Genomic DNA, 25302 nt, shown 5'->3' on the forward strand with positions numbered 1-25302 from the left:
TATCTTTTTTTGCCTGACCTGCTGCAGTGGAGTGATTTGGTTAGCTAGTCTGGCCAGGAATAGCCAGAAGTCTCTGTGTGTGTGTGTGTGTGTGTGTGTGTGTGTGTGTGTGTGTGTGTGTGTGTGTGTGTGTGTGTGTGTGTGTGTGTGTGTGTGTGTGTGTGTGTGTGTGTGTGTGTGTGTGTGTGTGTGTGTGTGTGTATGTGTGTGTGTGTGTGTGTGTACAGTAGGGCTGCAACAACTGAAGATATTTTTTTGTGATCCGATGTGGATTCTAATCAACGTACAAAGCAGAAATATTTATATGTGATGCAAAAGTCTACGCGTGCAAACCATTACCATAGTAGACGTGGTAAATACGACCGCTTGTATAAATCAGACGGATCATATCTATCACAATCATGTATTTATTCTATCTGTCAGCACGTCTCGTCTCTTTATACCGGACTGTCTGATATCCATATTTAGCTCTGCATATGTCATCAAATAAAACAAGACAGTTTCTTCGAAAGCTTCCTCTATTTCTCTGACTGAAAATATAACTGCACTGGGAGAGAGAGAGTGCTAAAGCTCCTCAGGTCATATTTTTGGTTTTGCAATTGTTAAATAATTTATAGAAATGATTGTTCTTTCTAAATGCGAAGTAAACATACTGTCCTGTGACTACAAATAAACTGATTCAGACGTGACTGAATAAGTACGAATGTCCTCTTTCTTTTGTGAAATAACGGTAAATACCACTTTATTTCTGTGTGACTAATGTGCAGTCTTGACATAAATACATTTATTATGCTCAATGTATCACTTATTAGTGTAAAACTGTGGTAAAACATAGATGCTTGGGTTTTAAATCTTTAAGTAGGCCTAAACAACAAAAATGCCATCAAACAGCTGCTTTTATCATGTTCGTTTTGCGATCTTGCTTCTTTCCAGTGATTTCTTTCTGATTAGTTTTCTGATAAAACACTCATTTGTTGGTGAAATGATGGGTTTGTGTGACGTTATTCAGCGAGGTGTGTTACGGGTGGGTTTTGGTGCAGGGCTTCAGGCCCGACAGAGGAAATGCAGCAATTGATAAAATCGATAATAGTCGATAATGAAAATCCTCGACAACAAATATCACTATCGATTAGTCGCGTACATGGAGAACTTCTGCCAGTAGCGTCAAATTACAGCACTGAATAACACATTTCTATGGACAAAATGTATCTAAAAGTGTAGAGGAAATGGAGTGAGCTGCTGCTGGAAAGGTGTGTGATCCAAGCTGCCCTATAATATGCCTATATTATAAGCTTCAAGCTAATGCATGAGCGTAATGTTTAACAGTAATGTCTGACAGGTGCTTTGACAGATGCGTGTTCGAACGTGTGATGTGTTTCTTCAGCGCAAAACTTACTTTACAGTTATATTCTTATCTGTAAGTGTTCACACGAGTATCTCCATTTTGCATGAAGGCTCGTCCTGACAGTCTTTGTTAAACTTCAGACTGAATGAGCGCTAACCAGTGTTGCCAACTATTTTCAAAGGAAAGTAGCTAACGCCTTCGCTTAAAGGAGAACTCCGGTCAATTTTAACATTGAGCTCATTTTTTTGTAAATTTGGAGTGCTGTCAGTACAGAGAACAACGACAAAAATCAGTGTTGCCTACACCGTGTTATCCTCTTTTTAAAATGTGCACGCTGTTGACTTCAATGGGGCAAGTTTTAAACCTGCTTTTAGCCTCTTAACATCCTTGATGTGTCATTACAAGTGCACAGGTCATGTGAGTGATTCCTGCAGAGTGAACACGGTGAATCTGACTGCAGTAGATGTGAAAGATATGTATAAAAGTGATGTTAATTCAGCCAGCGCAAATACCTGTATTTACATCCTGTTTTCGGTCCAAGTCCAAAGTAGTCGATTGTCAAGTTCACGCGCGTGATAATAGGTAACTAATGTACGAGCATACATTAGTTACCTATGATCACGCGCGTGAACTCGCGTGTTTAAAACTTGCCCCATTGAAGTCAACAGCGTGCACATTTTAAAAAGAGGATAACACGGTGTAGGCAACACTGATTTTTGTCGTTGTTCTCTGTACTGACAGCACTCCAAATTTACAAAAAAATGAGCTCAATGTTAAAATTGACCGGAGTTCTCCTTTAAAAGTGGCTAAATGTTGCTAGATGACGTCATACGTCAATTAGCATATTCATGACGTCATCGAGTCGTACTTGCGTTCTGCTTGCGCAATGTGTTTTCTCTAAATCAATGCTCACATACTGTGTATTTAATATAATATAATATAGCCGAATGTCAAATAAAGCTTTATTTCCTATATATTTTTTGTCAGACAATAGAACGAGTAGCTATGATATAGTGAATGACTACATTTTGTATAGGCCTATGTGGAAAATGATCTGAATTGAGAGAGTTCTGGAACCGGATGAACTAAAGCTCTGTGATAGTATTACAAGTAATAAGCACAAGAAAAGAAAGAACGTTAAAATGGTCAAACTAAATTCTTTCAATATAAAACAAAAGAGAAGCAGATAAGTGATGAGTCTGTGGAAAAACACTGCTCATTCACACAGACATTAGTGAGGGAGACAACTAATATTCACTGCAAAAATGTGAAATATCTGTTGTTGGATGTTAGATTTAGGTTTAAAAGTCAACATGTAAGTCAAGTATTTTATGAGAGAGGGAACTGTAAAGGGATAACAGCGTGTAATTGAATATAAAGTAAGATGTTTCTTACATTTACAGGATAAATAATTGACAGTAACGGCAGAGTGAATGTGTGTGTTCCTGCAGAACATTCCTCTTATCTGTTAACACTGAGTTTGTGTTTTTCTTTATTATCTTATTTTAATGCAGGGATTTGAATGGTATTTTTGCTTTATAGCTCTTTTGCATATAGCATAGATATTTTCATAGCATTCAGTTTGTTTGAAGGACAGCATTGGGAAGGATATGAGATCGTGTTTTGTCAAAAAAAAAAAAAAAAAAAAAAAAAATCTGCCAACTAATAGATTTTCTAAATAATCGTTAGTGGCATCTCTATAGTTGACAATCTTACACCTTTTCAGAGTGTTCAATAGAAATTGTGTATTAACAAACACTCCCAAATTAGGGGTTGTTAGTGACAGCTACTTTGTGAGCAAGAAACTAAAAAGTTACTCCATTTTAGTTCATTTGTACAGAAGCACCTGAAAGTAGAAAATCTTTAATGCAGCAAAACCGTGGGCACCAAAAGAACTCAATATGCTAATCTCTACCGCTAACTGTACTTGATGTGTCAGTATGACATTCGGCAAAGTAATAGCTTGTTATCTTTTAGCTTTTAAAATTGAAATTAAGTGCAAAGATTGCATTCCGCACAGCCAAAGAAACTAAATCTGACATTGAAAATCTAGCGCACGGTGTGATCTCGAGGGATAATAAGCTCAGTTTGGCTTTGAGAAGAGCACACATAGCCTCGCTGAACTGGTATCAGTTAGCACTTCAAACGACTCGAGCGTGGACACAGTAAACAGCAGTCTCATTTGATGTCATTTTCTTTCACTTACTCGCCACTCAGTGCTCCTGAAAGCTTCTCTGAGCTCCTGGCCTCAAAGAAAAACTCGGCTAACGAAGAAATGTGTGTTGTAAAAGAAAAGGCTGCATTTTCTGACACTTTGCCCAGTGAAAGTATCTTGAAGGGCAATATTACCGTGGTAGTTTAGCGGTGTAGTTTGTCACCGAGTAGACGTGAGCTTTGCTTGAGCTTATTTCTGTAAATGCCTGCGTGTGATTGACACCTGACTGCGACTCGTCAGAATGAACATGGATATGGGACGCCACGTAAAGTGGGCTGTCGTCTCCCCGGCTGTCAGGATTTGCATAATCACACTAATATCCCAAATGGCCAGAGTGATTCTAGTAAGAGCGGCTGTCAATCATCATCAGAGGGGTCCTATCAATCACACACACACACACACACACATCCACTGGAGGAGGAAATTACCTAGAAATGGGTGAACCAACAAACTACTGGGATGTTATTTGATATTATATCAGGTAATTAATTCTAAACCACTAGTGGAAAAGACAATGCTACTATTCTCTTACTGTAAGAAAAGAAAAAAAACTTTTCAAGTGGCTTTTTGCCTGCATGAGCTTTTAATGTAGGGGTGTCAAACTTGACTGGACATAATGTGACCTTATGCAAAGCACATTTTTTTACTTGCTCCTTGTGCACGCACAACACACACACTTCAGGAGCTATTAATGTCTAAACTCAACTTCATGCTGCTATAATAACCAATGTTGAGGACATGGAACTTTCCCATTTCATTCCCCATAGACCATTTAACTTGCATACACACTATTTAGGGAATATCAATTAACAGTACAATATTGACAATCAACAAAGAGCAACACTGACTGCTCTTGGTTTACTATAATAAGCCACCTAGAATGGAATATTAATACAAAGATAAGAATCTGTGCAATTGTATTTATTTGCAGGCCTGGCTCTCAGTCAAACTCCAGCAGCACTGAATCAGGATTCATTTTCCACTTAAATGGAAAATATGGTTCAAATATTCTTGATGTGAGTGTCCATATGTCATTATCTTGAGTGACTTGCACAACCTTTAAAGTGGGAAAATTGAATGGATTGCCCTTGGACAGTTACAAGTCGAGTTAATTTTTCCAAGCTATTTTTCTTTTTTAGCTATTATGAATATACACAACCATTCAAAAGTCTGGGATCAGTAAAAGTTTTTAAATGATTTTGAAAGAAGTCTCTTCTGCTCACCAAGGCTGCATTAATTTGATAAAAATGAAATGAAAAGATGCAAATATTTTAATAATTTACTCATAATTGTTTAATCCTCAAATCACCCCACGTGGAGTGCTATATATATATATATATATATATATAGTGCAATGCATAAGTTAATACACCCATGCTAAAGTTGACTAAAAAGAGGAATAAAAAAATCATCTTTTGGAAATTGAACTTAATGCCTTAATTTAAAAAATTAGGAAAAATCCAACCTTTTAGGACACCAATTTTCTTTGTGAATGAATAATGTATCGTAAATAAATAAATGTTCTTCCTTAAAATACATGGTGCATAAGTGTGTACACCCCTATGTTAAATTCCCATAGAGGCAGGCAGATTTTTATTTTTAAGTATTTTTTTTTAATAAATTTTTAGGATACTATGCATCCTGATAAAGTTCCCTTGGCCTCTGGAATTAAAATAGCCCCACATCATCACATAGCCTTCACCATACCTAGAGATTGGCATGGAGTACTTTCCATAAGATCATCTCTCAATGCAAATCAAACTAGCTTTTAGGCTAACTGAAATAAAACCATGCCAATCTCTAGGTATGGTGAAGGCTATGTGATGATGTGGGGCTATTTTAATTCCAGAGGCCAAGGGAACTTTATCAGGATGCATAGTATCCTAAAAATTAATAAAAAAAAAAATACTTAAAAATAAAAATCTGCCTGCCTCTATGGGAATTTAACATAGGGGTGTACACACTTATGCACCATGTATTTTAAGGAAGAACATTTATTTATTTACGATACATTATTCATTCACAAAGAAAATTGGTGTCCTAAAAGGTTGGATTTTTCCTAATTTTTTAAATTAAGGTATTAAGTTCAATTTCCAAAATATGATTTTTTATTCCTCTTTTTAGCCAACTTTAGCATGGGTGTATTAACTTATGCATTGCACTGTATATATGTAAATGTGTGTTACCTGCCGCAGTGTCCGGGCCACCAGGCTCTCGAGAACGGGCCCTCTGTCCTCGTGAAGAAGATGAACTTCATCCAGGATGAGCAGTCGGACGATCTGAGACAGAGCCACGTCTCCCACACTCTTCCTGGTCACCACATCCCACTTCTCCGGAGTCGTCACCAACATCTAACACACAATACACTCGTTAGCTGGGCTCGACGCTTGGCTTTTTCCAAGTCAAGTCAAGTCACCTTCATATATATAGCGCATTTTCCAATACAGATTGATTCAAAGCAGCTTTACAGAGATAGAAGAAAATAGCATCACAGTCCAGCTTAAGTAAGTTCAGTGATGGTTCATTTTTGTTGTAAAAAAGTTATTAATTTAGTTCATTTATCTATATAACCGCTCTGGAGAAAACCGTGATGTCATCGTCCAGCTCAGTTCAGTTCTCATATAATGGTGTCAATGCCAATTTGTGTTGTTTTGGAAACATCTATTATTTGGTCTTTTGGAGAATTATAGAGACAAGCACAGTCAGGTTTATATAATATATTGTATTCTTTTAATGGCAAAATTCCATGTTCACAAATGTAAGTTTTCCTGTAAAAAAAAAACCCTGTTTTATATCATTTAAGAAAGAAATGGAGCTTTATATTGACTCAATTCAATTTCCTATGAAGCAAAAAATTTGTAAATGTTTCAATGTCTTTATATAGATCTACATTAATCCCCTAGTGTGCAACTCTGTTACTTTTGTTGTATTTTCTAAAATACTGAACTATTTGTAACATGCTCTTCTTTTTTGTCAAAAAAACCCCTATATATATATATGTATATATATGTTTGAAAAAAAAAAATATATATGATGAGTTCAGATGCAAAAGCCTCTAAGTGCCATCTGAAATTTTCTTCTAGAATGATCATTTTTATCAAGCTCGTATATTTAAGTTCAATAATTTCACTTAAATGACAATTAATAGGTAATCTTCATTGCCATTTAAGTGAAATTACTGAACTTAAATATACGAGCTTGATAAAAATGATCATTCTAGAAGAAAATTTCAGATGGCACTTAGAGGCTTTTGCATCTGAACTCTTCATATATATATATACAATGATGAACGATTAATTTTATGGATGGCTAGTTGACTATTAAAAGTCCTGCAAGCCCTATAGCACACACTCCAGTAAATGAGATGCCACTGGCACATGGATAATTGTGTGAGAAAGTTATGAGATTTCGACCATTTTCAAACATTTTCCTGTGACTAACGTTCATCTAATGATAATATATGTGTGTTTTTACACTAGTATCTGTTTCTCCTCTCTCTTGGAGGACTTTCTGTTTTGCATTAACTATACCTTTACAAATGACTGGTGGAAACTGGGTCTGTGAGCAGCTAACTCTTAAGAAAAATGTCCTTTATATCTCTCGAGAGAATTACGAGTGTTTGTTTTTAAAAAAGTAAATAAGAGGCCAAGGTTTAGAAATATCTCTACATCAGTACTTCCACCAGCATTAGACAAATGAACAGAAAAGGCTATTATTCTCACAACAGGCCATTTCTAAGGGTGACTGATTGTACACGGCACATCTCCTCAATGTGAAGAAGTGAATGGATACTTGCTGAATTATGGTGTGTATACATTTCGTTCAACTTATGTTTCAGACAAAACCGTCTCTAGGATTATTGCCACTTGAAGTTACATCTACTTTTTTTGTGGTCCCCTGCTTTTGTAATTTCACAGACTATGTGCATTTTGTTGTTAATCATATTGCCAAGAAAGCAAAGGCTAACAAGAACAATGTAAATGGAATAACAAAACCGTAATTAAGGTAAACACCAAATCTGCACAAATAAAAATTTAATTCAAACAATCAACAGATCTCAAATTGCCCAACACAATCAAAGAATAACAACTGGTAATAACAAAACCTCTAAAGGTAATAATTACTTTACCCCACCTCTCCATGATAAACTAATCCGTCTGAATAGGGCTAAAGCCTACACCCTTCCAAGAAATCAATTTAACCTACAACCTCTGATTCTGCCTGTTAAACACTGTAGAGTTTATAGCTTTCCTTGTGGGAGTCATGACATGTGATAATTGCTCCACACGGCCATAGTACGACCATAGAATAGTGCCATTTCGGGAATATAATGCAATTTTGCAGGAAAAGATGTAATCCCATGCTACTATTAGTGCTCCTCTCTGATATACCCATGTTCCTTTATAATAATGCCCCCAATTCATACAACTCACCAAATTCATGAGTGGTTTTATCAACAAATCAAATACAGCATTAAACACTGCTTTGAACACAATCTGCACGCCACAATCTTGTAGGTTAATAAGTGAAAAGTTCGGACATGCTTTACAAGGGCATCACTCCATCCCATGCATCTGAATCAGCCCTTTAAAATGCAGAAAGTGCACTCAACTAGAAAGTTTTGTATGCATATACGCACACACAGTCGGCAAAATAAACAAGAACATCTAATAGGATACTGACAATAAAAACTTAAAGGGGTGGTATAATGCCCTTTTCACAAGATGTAAAATAAGTCTCTGATGTCCCCAGAGTGTGTGTGTGTGAAGTTTTAGCTGAAAATACCCCACAGATATGTTTATATAGCATGTTAAAGTTGTCACTTTTTGAGGGTGAGCAAAAATACAGTGTTTTGTGTCTGTTCCTTTAAATGCAAATGAGCTGCTGCTTCCAGCACAGGGGGCGGAGCTTCAAGAGCACTCACACAGACATGCATTGAAAATTTAAAAAACTTTTAGCCTTTTATGTTCAAACCGGAGTGAAAATATGTAGACAACATTTCTGAATGGTTAGTTGGTGAATTAGTTTATGTAGCTTATGTGTAGTTATCTTCTAGTCATTGATTAGCATATTCTGTCTTGATAATCTATAAATCGTGTTCAGGGGGCGGGGTTTATGTAAATTCTAGGGTTGGTGATGTCACTAACTCGGGATGAATGTCGTTTCCAGCCGTTTGTTGTAGTCATTAAAAAGTGATTTCTTAAAAAGCAAATATCTCCCTTTGGTTTAAACTTTGAGCGTCCTAACTTTGCAGATGTTGTTTATGCTCAAACAGCAACATTACACACCAGTGAAATGGTTACAAGTTTGAAAGTTGTGCACCATTTAGCTACGTTCACAAAGTCAGCTTTTGGAATGGGCAACCGCATTGGCATGACTTTCAAATTGCAATCTACATACAGCAGGACACAAGGAGAATCCAATAATGACTGTATAAATGAGTAAGGTCGCTACAATCAATGTACAGTCAATCAACCATTAAGTTACAAATTACTAAACAACAAGAGAAAGGAAAAAGAGAGACTGAGACAAAAGAAATAGGCAATTATCAACCAGGAGTCGAAATGCTTTTCAGATTTTAGATGCTCTTCAAAACCATAGAGTACAGTCCGACAGAAATCAAATAGAAAGGATCTGGAATGAGAAATGTGGAACGAACAGGAATGTACAGATGCATTAGGTCAAATTTACAACAAGATGCAATTCTGCATCTTTTGAACAAAACAATGTCTTGAGCTTTGGGGCAGAGATGTCTGATGAGGTAGAGATGCACCAGAAATAAGGGGTTGTTTTGCTCTGATGTGGGCTTGAAATAAAATAAAAAAAAGAGAAACAAGTCAAATCTGATGCTCAGATTCTTGATGGTTTTGCAGGGTTAGGGAAGAATTCTGTTGATATCAATGCAAATGTCTCTAAGTGCAAAAATCGTGATCTCTGTTTTATCAGCATTGCTACAATTACAGAAGATTACAGCTGATTATTTTAAATGGTGCAAACAAGATGTGAGTGAACAAAATTTAAGGATTTCAGTGTCTCTAAGTAATTGTTAGGGGTGGGGGGGGGGGGGTCAATTCACATATGAATCGCAATTCTATCTTCCGCTGATTCGAATCAATTCACAAATTTCAAAAATCGATTTTCTATATGTTTAATAATATGCTGATGTTGTTTTTAAAGAAGGCGACAGTGCAGCACCCGGAGAGTTTAGAGAGCACACAGGATTGCAACAGAGGAAGCTTTATGAATGAAGCTTATACTTGACATCAGCAGTTCCAATCAATATCTTAACAAATAGAAAATAGCCTTAAATAATGTTTAGTTTAGTTAGTCGACCACACGTCAAGCTTTTCTTACGATCTTTCCGTGTACAGGTAGGCTACTTTAGTTACATACAAGAAGCACGTTCAACGTGGACGTGCAAGCGTTTTTCTGTGGTAACGGACAAATACCCACCTATAAAAGAGAATGAACATGTCCAGTATCTAAGGCTAAAGTAATAAACATTGAGAATGCAATGGCACGTATTATATATCTCTAACTCCAAACGATCAGCCACTGCATCAGCGCTGCATTTCCCCAAAGCATCGTAAGCTTAAATTGATTGTAGAACGATTACCACCAATGGTCTCTACGATCAACTTAGGCTTACGATGCTTTTGGGAAACGCAGTGCTGATCCAGATGATAGTCACTTCCCTTCACAGATATCTGTCCACTTGATGCTCACTCATTTTAATGATGTAAAAGTCATGAGATGAGAGGCGAATGTAAACGTCGAGCGGTATCGGGCTAGATTAAATTAACGCAGTTATGAGGTGAAATTTTAACTAAATATCAGTAGATGCTGTTCATTTCTCTGCTGTTCGATTCTTGATTTTGAATAAAATTTCTATTCAATATATGCAGAGATTTGATTTTAGATTTGATCATAGATTTTACATCTATGCATATATCGAATTGAAATGTTAATTCAAAATGGAGAATCGATTTAAATTGAATCCTGAGATTCCAAAATATTCCCACCTCTAGTAGTTGTAGTCGACAACTAATGATACGAAAAAGTGTATGGATTGTGAAGAGGAGAGGACTTAGAACCGAACCCTGGGGGACACCTTGAATTAGGGCAGGCAGGAAAGTATTTGTACTTCTTGATAGAAATAGTATTGTAGAAGTATTGTATATTAGAGTAGTGGAAAGAAAACCAAGTTTCTCGTGTGTACTGACATAGCAATTGTACAATTTCAAGTGGTTGTATTGCATCTTTAAGCATTTAGGAGAAACTCCTTTTTCTTTTACTCCATTTGGTCCAAAACACTTGCTCAGCTTTTGACTGACAGACAGATGCTGATATTTAGCATAACAGCACTAAAACATTTCCGTTTATATCACTCCACTCGTCTGTGTTCGCAGCATTCCAGACAGGCTGTCAGTCTGTGTGTCGTTTAGCAAACACAATGGTTGATCCTGCTTTGGCTTCTTGTTGCTGAGAGAAGAAAGACAAAATAACTGGACATACAGTGTCTAAAATATGTCTAAAAAGTTAAATATTAAAGTCTTGTTTCTATAACTGTCCTATAAAAGCAATATCACAATTAGGGCTGTTGCAATAAACACAATATTGCAATATAAATGTAATATTGTAATACTGAAAAGCCAACCACAGATTGCAAGCAAGTATCACAACCACTTTTTTTTTTCTTGTTTTCATAAGGCTATGCCCTTCTTGTTTTACACTTCATGCATGTGTATTGAATGTTAAATGAGTTAATATAACAAGAGTAAAGAATGTATTTTTTTCTACCAACTGGCTGTTTTTTTACTTGAGACTCTGTGTACCATTGTGTTTTGTACTAAGGCTCTGTAGACTTGCACTAAACAAGCCTAAACAGACAGCAAGTGAGAGAGAAAGATCCACTGAGCGCATGCGATTACCCTTCATTACATTTTTATTTTTAAATTTAGTTGTTTAATATTTATTTGTCTATACAAACAATTATCCATTACTTCAATGAGCTCATTGTTTCTGCCTTCAATTATTACATTGTTTAAATGTGTTTTTGGTATAAATTATTGAATTAATACATTTTTAGCTAACTGTGATTTTATATATGTACATTTCTGAAATACATAACATAACAGAGTCACCTCTGATAACAGACCACTCTAAATTGTAATGTGGACTCATGCATTTTCTGTAAAGCTTTCTGTAAAAGCGTTATACAGATTAATGTGAATTGAACATAAATGTATTTTTTCAACAACTGGAGTACCTAATTTTGTTGTATATGTCTAATCGGGATACTTGATGTGTACACTTTAGAGAACAGAGAAGACTGAAAGACTTTCTTGAATCTTGCCATCGCATGCAGAGAATCAATTTCAGATTGTTTTGTGATGAAACGCCCAATTTATCTGAACTAAAGATTTACAAATTGTACAAACTCTCTACTAAATTGTACAAACTGCATTGTTGTCAACTGCATAGTTGCTGACTGCATCTGGTTGATATATGTTGTATGAATTGAGCACTCTTAAGGTTTAGTCGTGAAGAGGTGGTTACTGATTTGATTCAGTAAGCTTCACGGTGTATGAAAATCTGTATTTAATACTCCAGGAATGATAAATATCCTGCTGTGTGAGGGTATACTTGGAGTTTTTCCCAGTGTTGTGATGGAGTGGGATGTTAGGACAAGTAGAGGCATTCCAACAACAATAGTGAAGGAGATGCTGGTGTCACTGTCTGGTCGTGTATGTAATCTGAGGGTTGGGAAACCATTCATTACTGAAAAAAATGAGCATGTAGACTATTCATCAAGCTCTCGTGCTTATGAGACTTTAAATTAATCAGCCAAAAACACAAAAAAAATGTATGACTACCCATACATGTGCCGCCCACATGATGAGCCAGTTATGTTTTCGTGACAACTAAATTACACAAATCTAAAAGAAGATTTCCCACCGATGTCAGCCATCTTCAAAAGCGCAATCATTCAAGACACAAAATATGATTATTTTGACACCATTAACCAACATTTTAGAGAAGAAATATACAACAATGCATAATTAATGGTCTGAGAGCTGTTTGCCAACCTGTCTGCGAGTGTTGAAATTCCTATTAAACACTTTCAGTAAAAGCAGTTCATTAAATCCTCTCTCGTTTGCATTTAAATCAATCTGCCCAGCCATTAGAGACTGGCTTTGGAAGGGAAAATGCACGTCTGCCGTTAATTAGACCGCCGCTAATCTAAATGGAAGCGCTGGCAAACAGGTAGCAGAGCTAAAGTGCTCATTTTAATTACAATACAAAGCCAGGAGGGTAAAAAAAAAACCTACTTATTTTACTTCATAGATGCCGACTTTGTTTTCTTCAGCACACCAAACCCCTAGTGTATGATAATGTCAATCTCCTATGATGGTATCTTTCTAATGTCAACCTTTCCGGCATGGAGATTAAACGAACGCGTATGGTACAAAGCTGGCTTTTATTGTACACTAAAACTAAAATGACTGGTACTGTACTGGATTAAAATCGTTTCCATCAACTGAAAACCAATCAATTCGAAATAAACTAAAGACTGAAATGAAACCAAACTATAAACAGTGCTTGAAAAAACTCAACTAAAATTATAAGCAACAAAAACAACAGTTTTTGTAATCATCAGTCTGACTTGAGAAGACTGGTTGGTTGCTGATACTGATTTAAACACTCATCTAGCAGGTTTTTCCCATCTTTACACTGCCAACTTAAGGAGTCTTATTCAAGATGCAATGCCACATTTAAAAGCTTTCCTAAAAATATGCCGTATCACCCTCTAGTTCCGGATGGTTTGGGTTTTTGTCAGCACGCAACTTGCATTGAGGTCATTTTATTTTATCTTTACTCTGTAAATGATTCAAATGCAGTGTTAATTTACATACAAAAGTTTTTTTTCTTAAAATATATGTAAATATTATTGTCAATGTTATGCTGACTCCTTAGCTGTTTCTTTGTCAGTTTCATTATAATTACTACAAGAAAAAATGACATTAGGAGTAAAATATGAATTTAAAAAATAATAATGTGTCTATGAAATAACAAAAAAACACTTCTTAAAACTAAACCAAAGAAAATTAGTAAAGAATAGTAGAGGGGGAAAGCAAAGCAATAATAACCTTGGAATAAACTAGCGTGGTTTCGATGTGCTGGCCCGATATCTCTGAACCAGAGGGTGAATGGTTTTATTGGGGATTGTGGGAAGAATGTTTCCGGTGAATGTGTGCGGGCGGGGGGGCAGACAGCTCCTCGTTACAGGTCTATCCTCATGTCTTAATTACCACACCGCCTGTGAAATGCCTCTGTCGCTCTGTCGTTATGCTAAGCAGCAAATATTCACCTGCTTCAGACCTGTGCACAAACACACACACAAACACACCATTTCTGCCGCTGCTAAAACATTTGCCCTCCTCCCACAGTTCCCATGGCAACTGTCATCACTGGAGTGGGTGGCAGAGAGGAGCTGAGGGTTGTTTGCTGGTTGTGATGCTTCTAGTGCAATAACAACATGTGACTTAGTCATGGCAGACGGTGTGCATCAACTTCACTAGTACGAGAGACTCATCTGTTCCACTATTGTTCTTCCAAACGTTGGGTCTGTTCGATTTAGTCTTTTAGCCATTTTAGTCATTTAGTCCGTTGAGAATTATTATTTGCTGATTATTGTTTGTAAGAATTATTGATGAAAAAAGGTTATAAATTATATTTTATAAGGTATTATATACAGTCAAACCTAAATTAATTCAGACACATTCAACATTTCTCACATTATCACAGTTTATTCGCTATAGTTTAGAAAATGATGATAAAATATGACAAGAACTCAGAGTTTTCAAATCAGTTGATATTTCACTGGTTTTGTCCATCCTTCTGTTAGACTCACACATGAATTATGTTGAATATCTGTCAGCTATTAAATTTAACTACACAATTAGATGATACCAGTTTAGCTCAACCAATTACCAAGCAATGCTTCATTTTGTTCAGTCTGTGTGTAAAAAGAGCATTAGCAATTAAAGAAAAAACACTTCAGCAAAACATGGTCAGGTCAAAGTGTCTGAATCATTTTTGGTCCCAAATCTTTATAAATGTTAGTGGTAGTCACTGTATGAAGACTTTTTTGGGTATAATATGTCACAGTTTACTTTATTTTGTTATCCTCACTTACATAAATGAACTATAGTGTCCTGCACACACTAGTAAAGAAATATCACAAATTATGTCTGGTGTCTGAATAATTTTTGGTTTGACTGTATATAATAAAGAAAACAAACAGGGTGCACTTTCTGCCATCTCAGTCTCTGTGAACTTCTTTCTGAAATAAAAATGAACCGAAAACCCAACTTAAGACTAATCCCCAATGTTTTAACTGGCAAACATTTTTTGGGACTGTTTGGATGCAAGAGCAGTGGCTGGAACAAAGGGAGACCACAATGATCCATCCTATCCATCCATAACTATGTTTGGAAACCATAAACCTGATGTAAACTACAGACATCCATTTCATACTTATTCAGAAAATAGCTTTCAGCTATTTGTAGTGCAACATCTTACACAAATTCAGCTGTAGATGTACAATTCAATGCATGAATGCCAGATCAATCTTTTCCCATATTGTTTGGACTCTATTTGTTTAGAACGTTTCCAAAGGTATTCTGATGTTTTTTTTAGTTTTTTAGTTATTTTCAGTGCATGGCAAAAGAAAAAACAAAGACCCTGGAAATACCAGGTTTCACTTATTTCTACAGTTGAACAGCAAGTGTTTCAGGAACGGCACAAAGGTGTGTGACTGTTCAAGTCTCTGTGTTTATATTAGTGTGATCAATAATGTGCCTTTGACCTTCATTATACATTTTGATTATGTTGAGCTGTAAATAAAATACAAACAATCCAAAAAAGACCTTCTTGTAATCTCCTCACCATCTCGTTCACCTTTATAGGCCCATTCGGAGAGGGTTTTCATACGTGTGAAACACATCAATATTCATGGCCATTGTCACTCCCTCGCATACGGCCTTTCTGACACAAACAGTGACTTGTTTTCACTAACCATGCAAAAACCTAAATTCTCAAAAATACAAACTTGTACATACATGCTGCTCACATGATTGTCATAATTGTAAATGACCTTCAGGTAATCGTGACACCTGGCCAGTGTTTCCACAGCATCAGCTACTCAAGCAGCGTCAAAGTAAGTATCATGAAGAAAAACAAACATTCAAAAGCATTAAAACTGAACAGCTGAAAATAACGTTAAAAAAAAACACTTACAAATTGATAATCAATATTCTGGATTGATAATCCTCCTTTTCTAATGAACTTCCTTGACCATGTCCTGAATAAGTGTCAACAACAACAAAAATGTCAATACATAACTGTTCTACTTTTGCATCATGGGAGAAACAACACTACCTCCCCCATGGAAATGTGACACCCCATCATACTTAAATAAATACAACGATATAACAAAGTAGCAATGTGACTAAAGAAAAACTCTATTTATTTCTGCAGCAAAATCTGTGCCCACGTTTAACTGCAATGATTGTGTGTGATTGTATGTGTGCATGTGTTTCTACAAAGTTATTCCTATGTGCATATGACATGAGTGTACCGCAAATGCATGTCTCCTAATGTCTGGACAGACTGCTTGTCAAGCTTTCAGTGGGAAGTTCTTTGGGTGCTAAAGTAAATAGCTTATCCCAAACGAGATGTGTGCCTTGACAAAACTAGATCTCTCCAATTTGTAGAACAGGAACATGCGCTCCCATCATAATCACTGGAGCGGTTTACTCGGCCGTCGCACTGGAGATATATCTGCAGAGTCGCTCCGAGGAAACTGATGGTTGTGTGTGCCTTTCTTCGAAGTGTTTTGATGCAGTTAAAGTGTATTAATGCTCTAGGCAGGGCACAGGTGTTATTGGAGCACCAGCATCACACAAGACTCAAAGCTCAAGAGACATCCTGAAACTGGATGGGTAAATCAGTGCCACTCAAGAGTTGTCACCAAATGTGGTGTTTAAGTCTTGGTTTTCCACTTTCCCCTACTTCCCCTTCCTGTATCATTATGTACAAGATACAAGATATAGTTATTATCATATGCACAGTAAAACACCACGGTTTTGACCACATTCTTATTTTGCAAGTTTCCCTTAGACAAAATTTTGCCTATTTATTGGATTTTCCTAAATCCAATAATTCCTACAAACAGTAGAATAAAACTAAAGTCAATTGTGTAGCATAGTGTTGAGTACTATACTTGACTTTTTCTAATTTCATTTACTATTACTGAATGTAAATTGTAAATCAATGGGGTCATGAATTGAGAAATCAAGCCTCTTGATCTTTTGGCATTGTACTATAATATAACTTTCTTGTTAGTCCAAAAACGACTCGCTTTGGATTGTGTCACATTATTACATCATAGTGCGAGGAAAGACACCCTCTGCAGAAGATCAACGCCTACTTCTACATCATCGCCTCTTTAGCCCCGCCCACCGATTCATGCAGAATAGGCATATACAGTCAAAGCAAAAATTATTCACCAGATATATTTTTGTATATATTTTCTTTTTTTACTAGTGTGTGCAGGACACTATAGTTCATTTATGTAAGTGAGGATAACAAAATAAAGTAAACTGTGACATATTATACCCAAAAAGTCTTCATACAGTGACTACCAGTAACATTTATACAAATTCGGGACCAAAGGTTATTCAGACACTTTGACCTGACCATGTTTTGCTGAAGTGTTTTCTTTAATTGCTAATGCGAACTTTTTACACCACAGAACAAAATTAAGCATTGTTTGGTAATTGGTTGAGCTAAACTGGTATCATCTAATTGTGTAGTTAAATTTAACAGCTGGCAGATATTCAACATAATTCATGTGTGAGACTAGCCTGACGTACTTCCGCTCAATTTCAGTTCGCTTCTGTACTCAGTCTGAGATAGCGACCTATCACCCCATTTTCCTCTGGCCTCAAAACAGCCGGCCAATCAACGAACAGAGGGCGGGCTGAGAGCCGTGACGTAGACACTGATTGTACCGTGGATGCGTAGATTTACTTCACATAATCTGCAAAAGTCGTCCACATGTTCACTCCGGTATTTCGCTCAATGGTTTAGTTTTCGCATCATACATGTGTTTACAGTGGAAGTTCGATGCGGCTGAGCCGGCGCATAACACACGTCATAACCAAACGTTATGTGATTGGCTTACGGGTAACCAATGATTTTAAATTTCAGACAAGCGCCTCCCACTGATATTGTGAGAAATGTTGAAGGTGTCTGAATAATTTTGGTATGACTGTAGTTAAATGGCCCCTCGTACCCATGGAGAAGTCACTGCATGAACTCACTGAGGTGCTAATTAAAGTGTATAAACACAGAAGAACCTCAATAGGAAAAGAGTACTGTGTTTTCTAAATTTGCAAAACATTATTTTAAACTGAAGTGCGTAATTCTTTTTGAGGTTAAAATCCTTTTTTCAACCCAAGCATAAAATGAAAAGACAATTAACAATTTCTGACAAGAGCCATTTGTGGACTGGTTTTCCTGAAAAGTGTAAACACTGTACCACTATCAAAACATCAGTGTGTTAATGTGAGCATCTCGGTCAGAGGTTACACTACAAATCATAATTACCTGTCACTTTGACAGGCTGGATTGTAAATAATCGGATGTGCTCTGTTTTATCTGTCAGTGAAATATTCGGTCAGTAATGCTCTGTGTATTTTATACTCACTGATAAGACAAGAACTGCTGTGGCAAGACCTTTTTTCAGCCTGCACTCTCGTGATCTTGTCACCCAATTTAAACAATATCCCATAAAATACTCTAGACTTCACTTGGAATCTCAATTTTCTGCTCAAATACTCACGTCTTTCCCCAGGACTCCCATGGGACGAACTGAAAAATGTTATATGGTAATCACCAATTTGGTCAAAATGTATGTGTCCTATTTGTTGGTTTTTAACAGAATTTGCATAAAGCAAGTTAAGTTTCTCTGTGACATTCCCATTTCTGCTGAGGATCTACTCGCATCTCCGGGGCTTCCAAGAATCAATAGAATAAATATCATTCACCTCCCTGATTAGCTTAAATTAGCATATTACATTACTCCCACAACCATCTGGGTGGGCTTAGACTTGAATCCTCTGAAATGCAAGTACTTTGGCTGATTATTTTGTAAATAATAAAAATCGATAAAAAAAAAAAAATCTATCATTTTAGTTACCATTACAGCATCCCTCCTAAATAATTCACTCTACTTATGGTCAAAGTTATTTTGATTGCTATATAATTTAATTACAAGGGCCAGCATCTATCTTTTCCATCGTATAACCTACAGTCCCTTATTTAAATGTCAGCACCGCTTCTGACAGCACAAATGTAGTCTTCAATAAGGTTATTTGAACAGCTGTGTGTTCTCTGTATTAGGCATTTTACTGTACAGTGGTTACTATAGCAACAAGAAAATAAGAAGACAAAGTGCTATGATCCAAGCAGCAGAAAATGACAAGCTCCCTAAAAGAAGCACTGGGAGGGGGTGATGTTGGGGTAGGTGTGTGTGTGTACTGAAGTGATCTCATTGGATGCATGTGTGTATTGGCGGATGATAGGGGTTGGTATATGTGTATTGGGGTAGTGGTAGCCATGCATATATTGGGTGATGTTAGACCACATATAGATCTTGGGGTAGATGTGTGTGTGTGTGTGTGCACTGAAGTGATCTCATTGGATGCATGTGTGTATTGGCGGATGATAGGGTTGGTATATGTGTACTGGGGTAGTGGTAGCCATGCATATATTGGGTGATGTTAGGCTACATATGTTGGGGTAGTTTGTGTTGGGGTATCTGAATGGATGTGAGAGAGAGGAGAAAGAGAAAAAGATTAAGAGAAAAAAAAAAGAAAACAGACATTCACCATGATTAAAGGAAAGGCACACTAAATAATCAAATGGTTAGGTTGTAACCTGCTGTTAACTTTGAGCAGTGCTGGAAGAAAAAGCTCTGATGTTAACCACCAATCAATATCTAATGACCACCTCGAGAGCCTTGATAAGACACAACACACCACCTTATGTTTCCCATGTCCTTTTGTGAAATTAACTAAAATAACGGTTAAAACACAGCGTGCATAGACAAAAAGTAGGCACGCACTATGACACCGTGTCTCCACGAGCCAAACTGTGAGGTCTGCCGGTAATGACCACTTGTTTTTCCTTTCTCAGCGTCTACCAGACACCTCAGAGACATCTCCAACGCTGCAAAAATAGGCAAGATACTTGATATTCTCCCAGCTAACCACTGCGGAGATGGTCATTTTTTAAAGAACTGTTGTGCAAGCCTGCCACTGTCTAAAAGACACAGGGCTGAGGGGGCAGTAAAGCACTGCTTTCAGCCAGGGAGAGGGTGCGATGATGCCTTATTATTCTACAACACGTCTCCTCGCTTCATATCTCTCCATTTTTGCTTTGTTCGCTCTGCTGTTTGGGAAGTGCAGCGAGGGCGCTCAATTGATATGGTCAGAAGACGGCGAGCTTCCTTTGGGAAAAAAACAAGGATCATTTCCCTTTATACAAGCATTGATATTACACTCCTCACACCACTTGACTCATGACTTTTTCCTGTTCTCTACAGTCCTCTAAATCTATTCTTCATCTCCTCACTCTTGTTTTAACAATTAAGTGCTCTTAGAAGTCTCCGTCTACCCATTAATGCATGAATCTACAGGGAAAGTAATGTGAGAGAAAAAAAAGGGAGTCGTATTTGTGGAAAAAAAACATGGTTATGGAAGGAAGCCACAACTAATTTGAAGGGTTTTTAAGCGTGCACAAATGCTCAAAATGTCTGTGAAGGTTTTCATTCAGCCAGCAGAAGTCAAGAGGACTTCATTTTCACAACTCTCCCTGGCTTGTTTAATATGAGGTACATGCTCTATTTATGCAATTCACACCCTTAAAATCCCCCTGGACGTTTCCTTCCTGGAAGAGTGAATTTGGGCAGAGAGAAAATGTGATGATGGCACAAAACGTGCAACTGAACTTATAGCAAAAATTATGAAAATGTGTGCTTTAACACCATTATAAGAACATCCACAATTCCCCCATTGTAGCCAACTAACACATTAAAGAGAACCTATTATGCCTCTTTTTACAAGATGTAATATAAGTCTAAGGTGTCCCCAGAGTGTGTCTGTGAAGTTTCTTCAGTTCTTCATCATCATGAAAGTTTATCATCTGCATGCATTTTAAAGCCATGTCAGTCTAAACTTCTGATATGTGGCTTTCAGAGCGCACACACCCGTATGAGTGGCGCGCACAGAGAGCTGTCTGGCGGACAGTCCCGTGAGGATTAAACTAATTGCGCTTAAACTGTCACGTCGGTTATGTCTGTGAACGTAAACAGCAAGTAAAAAAATCGCATAAGTATTAAAGTGAAAGCAGCGTAATATACAGTACCTACCGCTATATTGCTGTTAATATGAATCAAACAACAAAAGAAAAACAGAAAATCACTCACTGCTCTTGACTAAATAACTTTCTTGAATGCTGCTGTTAAATGCTTTGGTGAGAAGATGAATATGGTGGACTGTGTACAGCACAGGTGTCAAACTCAGTTCCTGGAGGGCCACAGCCCTACACAGTTTTGTTCCAACCCTGCTTCAACACACACTCACCTGCAGTTTTCAAATAAGCCTGAAGAACTTGATTAGCTGATCAGGTGTGTTTAATTAGGGTTGAAGCTAAACTCTGCAGGGCTGTGGCCCTCCAGGAACTGAGTTTGACACCCCTGGTGTACAGCTACTTCAGGGGAGGAGCTAAGCTAATAGGCGGAGTCTGTCAGCAGTTGTGGGCGGAGACTAAGCGTTTGTGACGTCACATTGCATAGAAACTGAAAACGGCTTGTTCTGAGACACTGCTTATGATTTATGGAGATTAAAAAAAAGGATTGGGTGTAGGGCTGTGTTGAAAAAATCGATTCACCGATTCTGAATCGATTTTCATATTAATTTCTAAAGATCGATCCGTAACTCAGAGGATCGATTTTCCCCGTGAACTTTAACTTTCCGCGTCATTGAATTCACGCATGCGCGCGAGGTGGAAGGACATTAAAACAACGTCAGTAACGTTAAGCAAGCGGTTGCTTTGAAAACTCCAGAAACGCTCAAAGCTCCGATCTGGCCACAGTCTATGGATCTGGCACCATTTCGGGTTCAGAATCAGAAGCAATGCAGAGAACGAGCTTGACAAAAGCAAAGGTTTTCTAAAGGTTTTGTAAGTTCAAATTTTATTTACATTCTGATAGAAATGCGCGGTTGGCGGTTACAGCCGCGGACTCCGCGGATAAACCGTGGATCGGGCGGATGACGTGACGAAAAATTATATTTTCGGATGGGTGGCGGGCGGTTAACCAATCATATAAAAAATATATGCATACATTAAGCGGATGGCGGGCGGGTGCTGTTTTGAAAATTGGTCATAAACGTTGGTGCGGACGGATGAGTTTTGTGATGCGGTTGAAATAATAGCCCATCCGCACATCTCGTTGTCTGTTTACTGTGAAGCCAGTAACCAACAATCTGTTTACATTTGCACTGGCTTAGAACAAATGTGTTCTAAATGTTGATCATTAAAATAAAAAATAAAGGTGCATTTGCATCTGAACTGTAGCAGCTTTTTGGAAAATTCTTAATGTCATTTTTAATAATACATCAGGTTCGCGTCTAAATAATCGGTCTACTGCTGCTGATATACCTCTGCGTCCTCGGTCGTCTACACCAGTGCAAGTTTGTGAAAGCAGTTGTATCAACACTCTGGAAGGGGGATTGTTCTTTACAACCACCAATACTCCATTAATTTGCAGTTGAATGTCTATAATAATAGTATCAATATGTTGCATAACTAGTACAGTCATGTAATTCAGGTAACAGCTGGAAAAAATTGCTTTTTTCAAAAACCATTATCTAAATCTCGAAGATCGGATCGGATCGAATCGAATCGAATAATGATAATCGATTCAAGATCTTGAGAATCGGAATCGAATCGATTCTTGAAATTTGAATCGAAACCCAGCCCTAATTGGGTGGATTATTACCTTTATAGGGTGGTTGTGTACACACACTGCCGACACATCTATGTTCAAACACCATGTAAAAGTGGATTTTGCATAATAGATCCCTTTAAAGGAGAACTCCGGTCAATTTTAACATTGAGCTAATTTTTTTGTAAATTTGGAGTGCTGTCAATACAGAGAACAACGACAAAAATCGGTGTTGCCTACACCGTGTTATCCTCTTTTTAAAATTTGCACCCTGTTGACTTCAATGGGGCAAGTTTTATACCTGCTTTTAGCCTCTTAACATCCTTGATGTGTCATTACAAGTGCCCAGCCATGTGAGTGATTCCTTCAGAGTGAACACGGGTGAATCTGACTGCAGTAGATGTGAAAGATATGAATAAAAGTGATGTTTATTCAGCCAGCGCAAATACCTGTATTTACATCCTGTTTTCGGTCGAAGTCCAAAGTAGTCGATTGCCGAGTTCACGCGCGTGATCAAAGGTACTAAACCTATGGGCGTGAACTCGACGATCGACTACTGTGGACTTATGGGTCAGTAGAAACGTATGGGTCCGAGAACGTTGCCAGCTGTGGTGGGAAAATGCGTGTTCTTTACAGAAAATGAATGGTTCTGCAACTTTTGGGTGCGAAGGCAAACATTTCAGTATATTTGCGATGTAGGGTAGAGCGGGGCACAATCTAACGCAGGGCTAGTTGTAACACCCTTGTTTTAAATACTTCCACACATGCTAGCATGACGAAACTTAGTGTATTTACTAGTTGCCATAACACTATATAGAGAAAAAAATGCGCCAAAATTCAGAAATCTTTGGAAGATATCACTGAACATTTATTTAACCATAGCCCCTATTTGAACTATGATATCACTATTCTATACTTTTATGAATTCTATTGAGAAACCATGAGAAAAAGGTGATTTAATACATTTTTTGCCAGCTGAAAACGCCTAGCTATGGGCGCTTGAGAGCGTTTTGGCAGCGCACGAGCACAGCAGTTTTTCAGTTGAGATGCTTTGCTTGTTATGATACGGAATATCGCGAAAGTGTTACTAGTATCTCATTTCATACATATTTTGTTTCTTTGTTGATTCTATATTAAAAATATTACTACTGTAATATTTATTTGTAAAATAAAACTGAGAATTTAAGAAATATAATAATTATTTTATTTTACTTTCAAATATAATTATAAAATTACAATTCTACTATTTATGGCTGCCTTCATTTCTTCATTTTCAACTGGTAAAATCATCAAACTTTTATTTTGATGGAAAAACAGCAACAAAAAAGGAAAACATATTTAATTAAATTGCATTGAATTTGATAATCACACTAATCCATAGGACCAGTGTTTAAAAGCAAAGTCCTCCTCAATAAATTTAGATCATCAGTTTGACGTCCTTAGGAGCTTGTATAAGGGTAAGGACCAGCGTATTACTGCTTATATTCTGTGTTCTTCACTGCTCGTCACGAATACACACTTCCGTCCTGAAACTGCTGGCCCGGAACTGTGTGTGCGCTGCAGCATTACAAATGTGCCTCAGTTGTACAATAATATCGATCAGTGAGACATAAGTGCTTTATAGGAGCATGGCCTCATGGAGTCCATCAAGCAGGATTGGCTATACACCTATTTTCAGAGCAATTTGTAATTTGTTTTAGGACAATAATATGGAGGTTTGGAGATGGAGATGATTATGAATTTGGATTATGGAGAGACAAGCAGTTATTATTTGGAAAAACAGTCTGGAAGAGGGAAATCACAGTCAATGTGAAGGGTTCGCAGATTTACAACTGTGTTAGAATCTTTATTTAACATACAGCTGAAGTCTAAACAATATAAGTGACCATTATAGGCATATTACAGGCTCATTCCAGCTGGAGTAAGCATCTTGATCATGGACACAATGGTGAGAGGTCCAGGATCAACCCTTGCAGGATTTAAAGGGGACCTACTATGCTCTTTTTCAAAGTCTTGATTTTGTTTTTAGGATCTTCTAGAACAGGTTTCCATGCTTGAATGTTAAACACATTATTTTCCCCATATTCTCCATTATTGCGGCTCCTCACTTCCCAGTCTGTCAGTAACGCTCTGTTTAGTTCCTGTCTCTATGAAGCCCCTCCTTCTGAAAAGCACACTGTGCTCTGATTGGTCGGCTGGAGCAGTGTGTTGTGATTGGTCGAGCGCTTCGAGTGTGTTTGGGAAATGTCCCGCCCCTTACCATAACCGCCAGTTTCAACACACTACTAACTAACTCAACCAGGCCCCGCCCCTTTATTCTGCATTGCCTTGGGCAGTAATTACTGAAATGTTGGAATATTGTGACGTGTTTGTTCCCTGAAGAAAACTCAAGGCTACAATGGAGGCGTTCAAAAACAGTGCTTACCTTTGGAGTGACTTTGTGCAATGTAACTTTGCAGACCTTTTCATGCTCAAAGAGCAACATTACACACTGAAGAAAAAGCATAATAGCACCCGTTTAACCCTACCCACATTTCTGCTACCACTTGAGACCTTTAACACCTACATTACACCATCCTCCCCATCTTTACACCAGGCTTTTCTCAGGAAATCGAGTCTCATGGCATCATGATGTATGACCATCCCCGAGCATCAGACAACAGA

At 37.5% G+C, this 25302-nt stretch overlaps 1 protein-coding gene across 1 annotated transcript in view; it reads right to left on the minus strand.

Moving 5' to 3' along the window:
* ascc3 (activating signal cointegrator 1 complex subunit 3) overlaps positions 1-25302 on the minus strand; it is a 256025-nt gene that overhangs the window by 143348 nt on the left and 87375 nt on the right. Inside the window, exon 11 of the mRNA XM_079894249.1 lies at positions 5747-5911. Within this exon, the coding sequence (XP_079750375.1) occupies positions 5747-5911 (165 nt within the window). The remainder of the gene's footprint in view (positions 1-5746; positions 5912-25302) is intronic.

Source organism: Squalius cephalus, assembly GCF_949319135.1.
Source record: "Squalius cephalus genome assembly, chromosome: 15".
NCBI classification, from domain to species: Eukaryota; Metazoa; Chordata; class Actinopteri; order Cypriniformes; family Leuciscidae; genus Squalius; species Squalius cephalus.